General features: G+C 36.3%; 1 protein-coding gene across 1 annotated transcript in view; it reads right to left on the reverse strand.

Annotated features, from left to right (window-relative positions):
• Positions 1 to 13,810, reverse strand: part of LOC120115905 (ribonuclease 3-like protein 2) — a 43,815-nt gene extending 30,005 nt beyond the window's left edge. The window contains exons 1-2 of the mRNA XM_039136518.1: positions 13,606 to 13,810; positions 13,091 to 13,524 (exon numbers count right to left, since the gene is read on the reverse strand). Coding sequence (XP_038992449.1) covers positions 13,091 to 13,524; positions 13,606 to 13,810 — 639 coding nt within the window. The remainder of the gene's footprint in view (positions 1 to 13,090; positions 13,525 to 13,605) is intronic.
• Between the last annotated feature and the right edge of the window lie 2,381 nt (positions 13,811 to 16,191).

Raw genomic sequence — 16,191 nt, forward strand, 5'->3', positions numbered from 1 at the left:
TTATGCAATAAAATAAAATGTTAGTGATAAAAATAAAAATGAAAAGTTAGTACAATAATAAGACAACTAAATAACAATTAGTAAATTAGTTCAAATAAAATAAATGTTAGAGTATTAATAAGTCTGGGACAAAAATAAAAGAAAAGGAAAATAAAATAAAATGCCCAAATCAAAAATAAATAAAAAATAGAAAATAGCATGTTAGTGACTAAATTATAAATAATGAAACTTAAGTGCCATAAATAAAATAAACAAAACAGATGGATTAGGGGACTCTCCTCAACGCCGGTCGAACTCCTACAAGGTCAAAATCCGGCCAACCACCGTCCCTTGGTGGTCGAATTTAACTCGGCCACCACGGTAAGCTTTAATCTCTTTTCTAATTTTTTTGTTATTCGAAAATGAAAACATGTATGCAAAATAAAAAATACCTTTGATGAAAAATATGGAAAATGCTTGAATCTGAAAATTTTCCTTGTGTATTGATTTTCGGATGGTTACAAGCTGCCTTTTTATTTGTTCGAATCGAGAGCCTATCTTACATTTTTTCGAATCTGAGCTCCCCTCCCCTTTTTTTTACATAGAATTCGGTTGGGTTTTATACCCAATACAAAATCCTATAATACTAATTTCCTGCATTTGTTTAATGGTGGAATAATGGGTGAAGCATGAGCAGCAGAGTATGGGATCTAGTTGGCATGGCATGTGTAGGCACTTGAGTGGGGAACAACAAGGTAATGTGCTGGTGAGTGGAGAATGTGCTGGTGAGTGGAGAATGGGCTGGTGCTGATGAGTGGAGCATGGGCTGATGACAGGGTAAACAAAAAATGGTGTTCACAAGGTCAATAACAAATCGGATCGTTTACAGGTCAGGTTCATAACATGTCAGGTTGAAAACATGTCGGATAATACATGTTATTTACCAGGTCAATATTGGGTTTGGGTTCCTATCATTCGAATGCAGGTCGGGTTCGGGTATCATATTTTTAGTTCAATTCTGGTTCAAGTCGTTCTCAGGTCGGATTCAGATCCATAATTTCCAGGTCTAACTCGGGTTCAGGTCAACACTAATTCTGACTCGAGTCAATTTTGGATTGCCACAGCGCATGTCAAAAATAATTTTGACTTGAGTCGGTTTCAGTCAGTTTTACAGATGAAGTCAGTTTTTTACACCAATTGCAAGGTCCCCACAGGGCCAGTCAGTACCAAATGAGCCATGCAATCAAACAAAAAGCAAGGAAAATCAGAAATATGGCACAATTTTCGGTTTTACTAATGTACCCTTGTAAGAATGGGTTTTAAAAACCCCGAAAGTTTATTGTAAAACGGGGAAAACAGATTCACGTAAGATTTTCCCATATCAAAAAACACGAAGCAATACAAAAAAGAACCCTTCAAAGGTATTTTGTTTTCTATTTTTTAGTAGCATTTTTCAAACCTTAACAAAAAGAAAGTACTAAGAGGGACTCGGATATTGAAAGAAGTAAACAAAATACCAAAAGATTAGAAGACTTCTTCTTTTTTTCTTTTTTCTTTTTTTTCTTTTCTTTTTCTTTTCTTTTTCGTGAGCGTTTTGGTATTTTCAAAACAAGAACAGAAGAGAGAAAGTAAGTAGCTTTTTACCTTAGTCATCTAGCCTTCTTATCAAGGTTAGGATCGGAGCCGGAGAGCTAGGAATCGTAGTGTTGAACTGCGATCACGAGTTCGGTTTACCATTTTGAGGGGCTTCGATTCGGGTTCTAAGGGAAGGAAGAAAGGGCCTTTAGGTTCAATTTTGGGTCTCGGCCATAGTACTAAATTACGGCTGCAATGCAACGAAACTTTTTTAAGGTTTTCACGTCACAATATCGACGAAACGCTATAAGGGAACCGTATCACGATTGTTACAGTAAAAAACCGTTACGTAACACCGTAACACGCTATAAATTGCGCCACAACACACAAAATTTAAATTATCTGAAATATAAAAATTACATAGATGAGTTGTTATAATTTAATTATTAAAACTGGATTATAAATATATATCATTAATAATATTGTAATAGTTATGTTTAAAATTAGTTAATTAAATTTAAATTAATTAAATTATTTATTTTGGTGGTGAACCGTAAGATATAAAAATTTTATATTTGTAGTTATATATATATTTTATTTCTAAATTATGTAAAATGAATATTTTTATGTTATAATATAAAAAAATTGATATAATTTTAGTGATATTGTTTATATGTTATTCATTAACATTATAATTGTTATTACCCATTATCGAGTATGATGACACTTCTATGATTTATATTTGTTTTTAATAAATTTTTATCTATGAAATTAAATTTTTATTTTTAAAATAAAATTTTAAAAGAGTATATTAATATTAGTATATTAAAAGATAAATGTAAAATGTATAAATATATTATTTTTAGACGTATTGTGATTTTTTAGGAAGAAATCACGCCCTCGACAACCACAACACGTTATGTAACACCGCATCATCCGTAACCGCGACACCGCAACCACAATTTCATACTATGGTCTTGGCCGAGGGAAATGAGGAGTAAGGAAGATGAAAGGGTTTGTTTTTTTATCGTTTTAGGTTCACATTTGGGCTAAAATTTAGGTTGACATTTGGGCTAAAATTTAATTTACTTGTAATTTTGTTCGATTTGACCTTGCGTGACCCGCTCTGGGGTACGATTTACGTTATCACAGTTTAGCTTAAAATTTTAACGTTAATAACACAAACTACTGACTTTTTTTATTTATTTATTTCATTTTATTTTATTTTTAATGTTACTAACTGATAACATTTATTTATTTTTGTTCAAACCATTGTACGACCTTGTGGTGACTCATCTCGGGTACGACCCACATTATTACTATCTGGGTTAAAATATGAATTCCCTAACTTTATTTTCTTGCTATTTGCATTTTAGTATTTTTAATTTCAGCCTTTAATTTCCAGAATTTACATTTCAGTCATTTAAATTACAACATTTACTTCTCTGTTTGTTTTTAATTTGAAATTTATAGTCTTTTTTATTTCATTTTGACCCTGCATGATATTTTTAGTCTTTATTTATATTCATTGCATAGTTTACTTTATTCACATTTTGGTCCTAATTCTTTATAATGTTTATATTCATGACCATTTAGTTCATATACTTTATATCCTTATACCTTTTTTATATGTGTAACTGTTCCATTTTTTATGTGGAATTTTGTTTTTAGATATATGTACATATGTAATTTAATAAAAATTGAGTTAATGCCTTTTCGTATGAGGAATCTATGGAAAAGTCTCCCAACTACAAGGGAAGCGCGTTTCCCAGGATTATTTGTACAAAATGGCATCATTCCTTTAATTTTTATAGAAATGGATCATAACTAAAATACCATTCAAACTTGCAATTTTCAAACATAAAGATGACATATAATTGTTTAGGTACTGATTTCGGGCATTGTGGGGGTGCTCATCCATCCCCACGCGTAATAGACTCCCAAACCCTTTTCAAAATGAATTTCTGGTTAAACGCAAGCTGATTTTATCGTTTAATTTAATTTTTTCCTTGAATAATTTTTTCCTTGAAAATTATTTTAAGAAAAAAATTAAATTAAAAGATATTTTTAGGTATTCTACCTGCCTAACCAAAAGGTCGATGTCGACTCCAAAATCATTTGTTTTTGAAACCCCGTCAATGTTCAAAAGTCGTACCTGATTTTTATCTTGTGTTAAAAAAATGGTGTTGACAGCTCGACGACTCTACTAGGGACCATTAGAGAGTCAGACCACAATCGATTATACATCATCTTTATATTAGAAAATTATAAATTTGAGTGATATTTAAATTGTGATCTTTCTTTTTATTTTCATTGTTGTTTTGTATATCATAATGTCATATATCATTTTTATTTGCTTATTACTAATAAATAATTGCACTAATGTGTGAATTGTTTCAGATTTCTAACCACTTCTCCGCGCCAGCAAGTCATCTGCAAATAGTAGGTGAGTTAGTGTGGGAGCATATCTGTTTAATCGCACCCCTTTCATCTCCCAGTAACTTCCGCTTCTCGTAAAATTGTAGACAAACCTTCACTACAAATTAAGAAAATATAAGGGCTTAAAGGGTCACCCTATCTTAATCCTAAAATTCTCACCCATTTTTCCATTCGTGACCATTGCATAGGATACTGTTGAAACACATCTGAGTATCCATTCATTTGAGAACCTCATTTTTCCCATCATCTTCCACACAAAGTCCCATTCCACTCTGTTGTAAGCCTTGTTCATGTCTAGCTTCAAAGCAAAGTAGCATTTCCTTCATCCTCTTTTCTTGATAAATGATTGCAATAACTCGTATGTCGTTGTCGACACCGTTTTTCGCCCGGATGGGGAAAGACTGATATCGATTTAGGGTTTTCTCTTTGAAAATATTTCGAAATGTGAGGAGTCGCCACCAATCATTTAAGGTGCGATTAGGACACCATGAAAACCGGGTGATTTTAATAAAACATTTTATTTTTATCAAAATACTGAGTTTGAAGGTCTGCGAAAATCCAGAAATCGGGTTTGGGATTCAGTTACGCGTGGGGAAGGATTGACACCTCCCACGAGCGCCCAAAAATTGGTACTTAGTTGATTACCCTATATTTAAAATCAGAATTTTTGAGTTTGAACTTTATTTAATTTGAAAATAATTACGGATGTGAAGTTGAAAAGGGCATTCGTTTATTGAGATCAATAGCATTCTCTCCCAAGCGTAAATGCGAGAGATCAACTATTGTGCCTAATAACCGAATATTGCTTTGTTTTTTAGAAAATGATGATGCTGTCTATGAAAAGGATGTCGACCCATTTCAGAAATCACCAGTAGTCACCCCCTGAGCATACGTGCTGGAGATGTACCATTAATTCCCTAATAAGTGAACATTGCCTTAAGTTTTAAAAAAGCAATGCAATGCAATCAAACAAATTTTTTATTTAATCCTAATTAAACTAAGGTAAATTAAAGGCTTTTTCTAGCTTAAAGTGTCAAATTATGAAAGTTAAAGGACCTAAAGGCTCAAACCTAGAAGTGTAGGTTATAATATTAACCCTATTTAATTTTTAAACAGATTATTGAGTCGAACAACCGAGGTGGTCCCTTAAGCATTTACGCGAGGGCCGACTTAGATTATTCCCTAAATTAGGGGGACTATATTAAAATCTATCTAAAAGTGGAGGCTCTATTTAACCTATTTAATTATGTCAAAATTAAAACATTTAACAAAGTTTGAGGATTAAAAGGGTCTAATTCTAAAAATATCGAGTTCTAAAATATTTAAAAATTTAAGAACCTCAATTAATAATTTCAAATGCTGAGGACTAAATCTAAACTAAAAAACCTAATTCTCTAAATTACTAAAACTAAAGTATTTTTAGACGATATTAATTATTAATAAATTTTAAAATTCGAGTAATCTATTCGAGTAATCAGACATTTATTGAGAAAACTCGACTCAAATTGCTCCCTAATTAAAACTAAAGCGTCCTCCTAATTTCTATGTTTGATTCGAGTGTTAATCTAATTTAAAAACTAAATCTAGAATTTAAACTATGAAATAAACAAAACAATTAATGATAAACTTAATTTAAAAAATACAACAATAAATAAATAAAACAAACAAACAAAAACAATCATAAAATAAAAAAAATAAAAAAACCTAATATATGAGAATCTAATTGCATAAATATAAAATTACTAAACTAAAAGAGAATAAATTAAACATGCAATAGGGGCTAAATTAAAATAAATCAAAATTCGAAGGCTAAATCGAAATAAAATAAAATAAACAAATTAGGGGCTAAAATATAAAAATACGCTTAAACTACAAAGACCTAAAGGAAATTATGCCAATTATTTAAGCATAAAAATAAACTGTTAAATTAAAAGGGGAAAAATTATAGAATCGAACCACATACATTTAAAAAAAATTAAATAGTCACTACACATGACTAAAATGTAAAAACGTGACAAACTTTAAGGAAAAAAAAGAAATTTAACCAAAATAAATAAACAAATGGCAAATACAAGGGAAAATTACAGCTTTGGACCCTATTGGACTAAAATGTAAAAATACTAAAACTTGGGGGGGACTAAAACGTGAATAAACCAAAAAAATAAAACATGCATGACAGAAAAGTAAAATAGCAGTTTTGATCCCTTCAGGACCAAACTGCAAAAACACGACAAAGTTACAAGGGGCCTTAACGCAATTATACCCTTAATGTCCTTCTATAAATACCAACATTTTGGCTTATTTTATTCATTTGCAACCGAAACAAAAAAAAAGAAAAAAAACCTTTAGCTGCTCTCTCCCTCCCCCCGCCGGCAGTAGGCCAGCCGCCTTGAGCCTCCTCCGGCCGACGCATACGGCGGTCGGAAAAAACAAAACGATCCCAAAAATTTACCGATTGCATATCAAGCCACATAAATCCTATCCTAAAGCTTAAAACACTAAAAAAACGACCCCAAAGCGCTCAAGATCGGCCAAAAACCTTTCGATTACCCGACTTTGACGACCTTTTTTTTACTCAAGTACGAATCCGATTTATTTATTTTATATTTTTTTTATTTTGACTTTAAAACTGATGGGATCGTTGATATTTGATTATTCTAGATTCGATTAAATATATATATATATATATATATATATATATTGAGTTTTTTCGAGCATGCATAGATATCTCTTTTGAAAATCTTTGTAAATTTTTTCTTACAAAAAAACAGAATCAACAGGGGTTTTATTCAAACTAAAAAGAGAACCCTTTTTTGTATATTGGGATTCGAACCGAACAATGCAAGAATGCTAAAAAAATAGCTTAAACGAATATAAAAAATAAAAAAACCAATGAGGACGAACAACCTTTTTTTCTTACTGTTATTGCTTGAAAAAAAACACTGATATATAGTTGTAAAACCCAAAAACAAAACCTCCTTTTACACTGCTTGTTTGGGTTTTTTATACCCGTTTACATGGTAATTTTCCCAATAAATCACCGGTGATCGGTATATTTACCGATCTAACACCGGTCATATTATATTTCCCGATCTAACACCCGTAGCAGTAAAGCGCGCGCCCTGAACCGCGCTATACGCTTATTTGGCGCCACGTGGGTATAGCGCGCCCCCTGCCCCGCGATATACGGTGATCTGGCGCCACGTGGGTATAGCGCCCCCTGATCCGCGCTATAACTGGGTATATGACACGTGGGGTATAGCGCGGTGCAGGGGGCGCGCTATACCCCTAAATACACATCCCCATCCTCCTATAAATACCCCCATCCTCAATCACTTTTATCACACCAAATTCTCTCAATTTCTCTAAATTTCTCTCAAATACTCTATCTTTTTAAGGTATATTTTATAATATTTTTACTATTATGTATTTACTTTATTTAATATTTTACTAATATAATTCTTTTTTAGATATATAATGGAAGGCAGTCTACTTCGCTCGGATGGAAATCATATATCTCTACACTTTGCTGATACGGTAACATTTTAACGTTTTAATTTAATTTAAATTATTAGTAATATTTAGTTGATTTATTTAATGCATGATTATTAGATTAAGAATTAAATATCTCGACACTTTGCTGATACGGTAACATTTTAACGTTTTAATTTAATTTAAATTATTAGTAATAATTAGTTGATTTATTTAATGCATGATTATTAGATTAAGAATTAAATATCTCGACACTTTGCTGATACGGTAACATTTTAACGTTTTAATTTAATTTAAATTATTAGTAATAATTAGTTGATTTATTTAATGCATGATTATTAGAGTAAGAATTAATTTTTGTAATTATTTATTTTTAGGAGAAGGACCGTGTATTAGATCCTTTTATTAGGAATCTTAAGTTAGTGATACCCATCCGTGTCTTGCCGTATTTAGTAGAGGCTGGATTCGGTTATATAGGTAGATATCAGGGTCACTGTAAGATAAAGCCAGACCTGATTTATGCCATAGTAGAGCGGTGGAGGCCGGAGACCCACACATTCCATCTTCCGTGCGGAGAGTGCACGATCATGCTTGAGGATGTTTCTATGCTCCTGGGGCTTATGGTGGATGGAGATGTGATATCGGGGGTAGCTTCCGGTTATTGGACTACTTTGTGTCGAGATAGTCTAGGACGTGTCCCGGAAAATTTTATCGGAGGTAGGATACCGTTAAATTGGTTAAATGCCAATTTTCAGGAGTTAAGCGTAGACGCCTTTGAGGATGAGGTTAAGATGTATGCACGGGCATGCATACTGTAGTTGATAGGAGGGTTGCTGATGTCGGACAAATCGCGCAACCTAGTTCACTGCATGTGGTTGCGACATCTTAGCGACTTTCGTCTCGCCGGATCATTCAGTTGGGGCTCGGCAGTTTTAGCTTTGCTGTACAGGGAGATGTGTAGAGCCACTGACTACAGACGTAATGCTATCGGCGGATGTCTCCTGCTACTGCAGTCTTGGGCATGGTATCGATTGCCCTTTTTATGTCCTGTTGTGAAGAACCCATTCGTATTTCCACTACTTCTGAGGTAATTATAAAATTGATTTTGTATATTAATAATTTTATATAGCGTATAACAATTTTTTTTCCTTGAATAGTGGTCTACTGATAGGAAAAATCATCAGGAGCTACTTGATGATTTAGAAAAAATTAGGGTGCTAATCGATCAGAAGGCTGTCACACAGGTATGAATTTTAATGTATAAAAATCGATTTTAGATTATAGTTATATAATTAGATTATTATTTTGATAAAAATTATATATTATTTGTTTTAGTTTGAATGGGTGCCATATTCTACTGATGATGTGAGGGTGGTGATCCCACCTGAGTTGAGGGGTCCATCAGATGTTTGGATGGCGATGGTCTCTCTGATCTGTTATGCGACCGTCGAGTGGCACTCCACTGATCGCGTGCTCCGGCAGTTTGGTTGTTTTCAACCAATTCCGGAAGCACCTCGCAATATGGACGAGTTGCATAGCTTATATATACGCGGCAAGACAGATACAAATTGGCTGGTGAGGCATCATGAGTGGGACCTGTTGTGGGAGGATCGACATCGGCGCCTTCCACGTAGAGAGCCCATTTTTACTGACTTCTTGATGTATGCTGAGGATTATTATAAGTGGTTCAACAGTAACGGGAAACCGTTTCTACTTCCCGAGGATGCACGAGGGCAGACCTTTCCACGACGTCGACAGAGACGTTCACCGACACAGCACCATCGTCCCCCGACTCGTGGACGAAGAGCAGATACTTCCGGTTCATCCTCAGCTGCACCAACAGGACCTTCCCAGCAGCCACCACAGCCATATATGATGCCGCCATCGCCTTTCCATTACCAGATGCAGCTGTCGCCTTCACCTGGTTTTATGACCCCGCCACCGCCACCGTCATAGATGACCCCTCCTGGAGGCTATTATGGGTCTATGTTTGTAGATCCGACTTGAGGTTCATATGCTGGATATTTGGCGGGTTCAGCCTCATCACCCATGGCCACAGCACATACACCTCCTGTACAGTTTTCACACTCATCGATGTCTGGGTTTTCCCAATTTTCCCAGTTTTCGAAGGCCGGTGGGATAGTCGGTCATACACCTCCAAGGTCCTTATTCTATGGAGGTGCTTCATCGTCATCAGCTCCTCATCAACCTAATGTACCTGCTCAGGACGACGACGACGACGATGGTGACGACAAAGACGATGATGACAGCGAGGAGTTAGAACCAGTGATACGAAGAAATCCTCCTCGAGACCGAAAACCACCGCCCTGCGGAACACATTCGCGATGCAGGCATCGATAGATTTTTTTTATTATATTTGTATTTACTTTATTTTGTTTAATTGTATTTTTTTATTATTTCTCATTTACCATTTAATTCTTATTGTAAGTTTGTTGTATTTAAATACCAAATTGTTATTAGTTTGATAAAATTTAATGATTGTGTTCGTTTTTTAATCTTCATCAGCGATTATCGAATGACATTAACTTGAAGTAAATGCAAATTAAAATACAAGAATTGTTATTTGATAAACAAATACATCATTTCCTCATCAATTGTTACTTGATGACAATAGAAGTGGACATGTTTTTCTAGTGTGTCATGGGTTTCTACAATGGCCACATCTTCTGTCTTGTCTAGATCTTTCTCGAATATCCATATCGCAATGAATTCGATTGGATTTTGGACGACCACGCTCCTTCAATAAACTCGGATTTGGTATAATCGGAAGCTAATCTTGAACCTCATCAGGGTCTTTATCATTACCTATGGGGGGAAACTCAAATTCGTATACCTTAAAAACTTCAGATGGTATGTATACGGGATCCACAAAATGGTTATAGTCTTGACGTGTATGCGAGCAAGCTGCTATCACATGAGAGCATGGATACTTCAGAGCTTGAAAAAACCCACAGTCGCACGTTATGTCCCTTAGATTTACTCTTAACGACACAGCTTCAATCCCTTGAAGAGGTAGCATCAACTCTGTGACACGAAACATTTCATGCCTTCTTGAGAAGCTTGTTACAGACATTCCATTTGATGCAGTAATTTTTTTCTGTAGAATTGGCATCGATCGCGAAGAACTCGATCATTATGGTATGCATAGGAGGTTTTGAAGTCCACAATTGTCCTAGGATTCAACGTCTGCACCAGCCTAAACCAACCTGGAATTTCGTTGTAAGATGCATCCCATTCGCCATGAAGTTTGACAATGGCATTTTGTTTTGCCAATCAAGCTTTTTTATAGGAGACGGTGTACCCATACTGCGATTGTATAGCTGAAATCAACACTGCAACAGCTATATGAGAGCTTGCTTTTACCATGGGCATGATGGCTTGGCATATCACTTCAGAGTCCAAGTTTGGATGATCTTGGTTGACCCCTCCAGCACAACATGTGTGAGGACCGTTGTATATTGTTAGTTCCCATATGTTGTTTTTCCTCTTCATTTTCGATACGCGAACCATCCAATTGCATCCGTTTTCGCGGGCACAGTAGTATACATATTTTTCGGTCGTCGATTGGTTGACTCTGGACTGAATAGAATTACGGATATTGTAATTTTTTATATCCATCATCGCTTCTTCTTTGCTTGAAAACTCCATGCCTAAAGATAACTCACCATTATTTATTGATGAGTAATATCCATAGTCACCGAGATGAGGCATATCCGCAAATTCTGGCCCGTACATTACACCATAATCAGCTTCATACATGTGTCCAGTCTCAGCACCATCCGCACCAGGCTCACGAAGCGGTTCTTCTGGTGGAGATGATGGTTCCTCCTTGCTCTCCACATTTAGGTCGAAGAACCTACTACTTGCATGCCTTCCCCTTGAACTGGAAGGCATATCGACATTGAGATCGAAAAAGCTCGCAGTCGAATGCCTCCCCCTGGAGCTTGAAGCCATCGTGTCAAATGGAAACTGCACAGATGGTTGCGTCAATGGCATCTCCATATGGTCAAAGAAATTTGCAGATGAATGCCTTCCCCTTGAACTGGACGCGGTGTTGCCATATGGATTGTTCGTGGACCCACCTCGGTATATATCGTAAGGAGTTGCGGATGAATGTCTCCCCATTATGGCATTAAAATCATTACACATTACTGTAGTCGGGCTGTCAACTTGATCAACTTGTTCAGCCAGCCCATAGTGTGAGCTTAAAGATTGACCCCGAATAGCACGCACTTGAACAAAATGTGCATACATCTCAGTAGCGGCGTCTGAATAATTACTTTGAGCTTCAACCATCTATTGAACATCATCATTGTTTGAAAGTTCGAACGCTGTATAAGTTAATGACAACAATGATGTTGGAAATCTGTACTGCAACGACGACATTCTTCTGTTACTTCCAACATGAATCTTCCTCGAAATCTTCGTTATCAGCTCCTCAAGAGTTATGTTTCTCTTGAATGATATTTTAACACGCTCATTTGATACGAAAATAACGCCGGTTTCATCTTTTCGAATTTCACCATCATAATAAACAATAGCTGAAAGTCGCGCCATTCTTTGAGTTTAAAAGTGCGGCAATAATATATCTGCAAAAAAAAAAAAACTTAAACAAACTTGATTAAATAAATTATATATGAACGAAAATATAACACAAAATTTTTTTTACACATCAACGTAAATAATTTAAATAATATAATTTTATATTATTACCTGTACCGCAAAACTATTTCGACGTATGCTCCCGCTTTTCAATTTTACAAACATAAAAATTAATTAAAAATAATTAGTATAATATTTTTTCAAATAATGATAATAAACAATAAGTATAATTAAAAAATTATAACAAAATTACTTTATAACGAAAAATCGCACGAACTTCTAAATCAAATATAAGAAGATTGCCAGAATTATTACTCGTTGACGGAATTGTTGTATTAATTTATATGGGAGGAGGGATGCGAGGAGATGTGAGGAGAGATGCGTATTTATAAACATATAAGGCGCGGTACCTGCACCGTGTTATATGTAATTATTATATAGCGCGGATCAGGGACCGCGTTAAATATAATTTTGGTACGGCGTATAGCGCGGCCCCTGATCTGCACTATACCCCTACGTGGAGTATAGCGCGGATCAGGGGGCGCGCTATACCCACGTGGTGCCAGATCACCGTATATCGCAGGGCAGGGGGCATGCTATATCCACGTGGCGCCAAATCAGCATATAACACGGTTCAGGGCACGCGCTGTACTGCTACGGGTGTTAGATCAGGAAATATAATCTGACCGGTGTTAGATCGGTAAATATACCGATCACCGGTGATTTTTGGGGAAAAGCTCCCGTTTACATATCATTTAAATGATTAATATTTGTTTTCTTCTTTGTTGCTTTTACAGGGGTAGCGTGGAGTGTTGGATTGCAGGGCATGGAGTGTGGCAGGGTGTTCAAGCGGCTACAGTAGGGTCATGTTAGACCCGGGTCGGGTCTTGGTTGGGTTTGGGTTTGAGTTTGGGGCCATTTTGGGTCTGTTTTTTATTTTGGTTTTGGGGTTTGGGCAAATTGAATTAAAAATGGTGCTTACAGTCGTGATGATGTTATCAGTAATAAGCCTTCTCGGAACGAACGCACTTTGAGCTTCGTCAATGCATAAGTGAAGATATTCCTGGATTCGAAAAACCAACACTTTTGACTCGATTTTATAGAGTACGTTGCATAGGCTGATATGTCTGAATTGTGTTAACTGGGTGGGGTTTCGCACTTTTGGGATCAAAACTATATAGGTACTATTAACTGCTTCCACGTCTTGGGACCCAAGAAGCCCTATATCTTTGCCCACAATGTGCCAAAACCGCTGATAAAATATTGCTCCTAAACCATCCTCGCCTGAAGCTTTCAAGGGACTTATCGATTGAACTGCTTTAAAAACTTCCTCTGATGTAAACGGTCTAGACAGATTCTGATTTATGTTTTCTGTGATGCACGACTTGACTTTTTCCAGGATTTCTTCTTCACCAGCTCCTCATTATGATTTGAAAAGTGTCTCAAAATATCTTTTCGCTAGATTATGAAATCTGAATTTCCGAATCATCTTCACACATGCTTCCAGCCTCTGATTTTGTTGTGTCTTTTCCTTTGAGTCGCATATCGGTGAAAAGAAGTTTGTATTTTTGTATCCGTTGCGAAGCCAATTGGCTTTAGCTCTTTGTTCCCAGTATATTTCTGGTTTGTTCGCCTCAATGTTTAACCGTAACCGAACATCCGTAATTTCTCCCAAATTGTCCTCTGTCGGTTCTAACTCCATTAGTTCCTGTAATCTTCTTTTGAAACTGTCTCTGTTAAGTTTTTCTTCCTTTTGATGTCTTTGAACCAACTGTCGAGTCCTTCTCGCATCTTAATTAATTTTTCTGGTACCGATCCTGTATTTGAATTCCATAAACGCTCAATCTCTGCCTCACTAGAATCTTCTAGTAGCAATGATGCTTCGAATTTGAAATGCCATCTTTGTTCCTCTTCTCTCTCCCAACGTATCCAAGAGTAACGGACAATGATCCGAAGTAGAGTGTTGCAAATGTGACAGTTTATAATCTGGAAAACAATCCCACCAAGCACTGTTCGTTACCCCTTTATCGAGTCTTTCTCTAATTTTATTTTCTGCTCTACTTCCTCTTTCCCAAGTGAACCAAACCCCTTCATATCCCACATCTTTAAGTTCGCATTCCTCAAAAGCCAAACGAAATTCGTTCATCTGTCGCTCATTTCGGTATTGTCCCCGTTGTTTTTCACCTGAGAAAAGAATTTCATTGAAATCCCCAAATACAAACCAAGGGATCTCTGGGTCAGTATTCAAATGTCTCAACAAGTCCCACGATTCTCTCCTTCTATGTTCCTCCGGATATCCGTAGAATCCCGTAAACCTCCATTTCACGTCTTTCTCAGAATTGGTAATGATAATATCGATGTGATGATTTGAAAACGAGCGCAATTGACCATCGCATGTATCTTTCCAAGCCATACAAAGTCCACCACTACTACCTACTGCCGCTACCTCAATGCCATTCAGAAAGCCAAAGGTTCTTCGAACAGCATCCATTCGTGATCTCTGTTATTTTGTTTCGGAAAAGAAAACTACAGTGGGGTTAATGTCTAACAATATGTGTCGGAGACGTCTAACCGTTCGGGGGATTCCCCAGTCCCCGAACATTCTAATCAACGATTTTCATTGCGCCCCACTGGCCTGATTCTACAGGCCTGCCGATATTTCTTCTTTGTTATTCTTGGAGTCTTATTTTGGTAAATTCGAGACTGGTGAATGTGATTGGCGTTGATGTTTAAGTCCTTCCCCTTTCCCACCGGAACTTTCTTCAGCTCCTACCAGCACAACGCCATAACCTTGGTTTGGGGGTAAATTTTTTTTTCTGTTACAACCAATTGTCGAATCCAAGGATTTACCCATCTTGACTGTCCTTTTACTCTCCCATCCCGTTAACCCCATATCAAAGTTAAATATCAAAGTTCAATCACACAATTACGAATACATAATCATAACTATATTTTTATTGATCTTATATAAATTTAGTTTGCTTTATAATAAGTTTAATCCTTAATATTTATATATAAGAATTAAATATATATATTTTTATAATTGATGTAATATATAAATGTTGAGAATTAAAATTAATGTTAACAACAACATTAGAACCCTTTTCCCATATGTAATGGGGTAAGGGGGAGGTAGGGTAGTAGGCTGCTCCCAACTCCAGGTTGAGAGCAGCTTCCATGGAAGACCTCCGACAGTCAAAAAATTAAAAAAATAAAGATAAAATACAATGCATGTATAAAAAAAATAAATAAATATATAGTTGAACAGTCTTCATATGCAGTCTACATATGCGCGTCTGTAATGGGAAGTAATCCCTACAAATAAATCCATGCTTAAAAATCTCTACATATAGACAGAAACGTAAGTCCGGGCTAAATTTAAAAAGAGGAAATATGAAGATAATGATACACAGTAGTCAGCAATAACAAGTTACGAAAAGGAATAAAGTCAAATGGGTTAAAACCTAAACTAAGGCAACACTACTCCGCTACCCTAGTTCTAAACCTTCATAGATTCCAATGACTGAAACGTATAAAAAGTAGAAGCCATGGAAATTACTACAAAGGCTTTAAAAAGAAGATAGAGATGCTACACCCTATTGTTGTGACGCACAATACTCGGCTACCCTGGTCTTAAGTATCCATACTTTCCTGTTAGAGTTCATGTCCTCAGTAAGGGCTAAATCTTTCAAATCAGATCTCAAGCAGTCTACCCACTTCCTCCTTGGTCGACCTCTCCTTCTGGTACCGTCGACTGTAATCGACTCTACCCTCATGACCACATCCGATGATTATCGCCTAAGGACATGCCCAAACCACCGTAGTCTCCCTCCCTCAACTTTTCAGATACATGCACCACCCCCAAGGACCTCCTAATTACAGAGTTAGGTGTCATGTCCCACAGAGTGCTACCACATGCCCATCGAAGCATTCTCATTTCTGCGGCCTCCATCCTCCTTACGTGATCCTTCTTGATTGCCCAACATTCTGATCCATACATCAGCGCTAGTATAATTAGGCACCTTCTTGTCACAAAAAATCCAGTAGCAACCCTCCACTTTAGCCATCCTGCCTTTATACGGT

Source organism: Hibiscus syriacus, unplaced genomic scaffold (assembly GCF_006381635.1).
Source record: "Hibiscus syriacus cultivar Baekdansim isolate YM2019G1 unplaced genomic scaffold, ASM638163v2 tig00000910_pilon, whole genome shotgun sequence".
Taxonomy (NCBI): Eukaryota; Viridiplantae; Streptophyta; class Magnoliopsida; order Malvales; family Malvaceae; genus Hibiscus; species Hibiscus syriacus.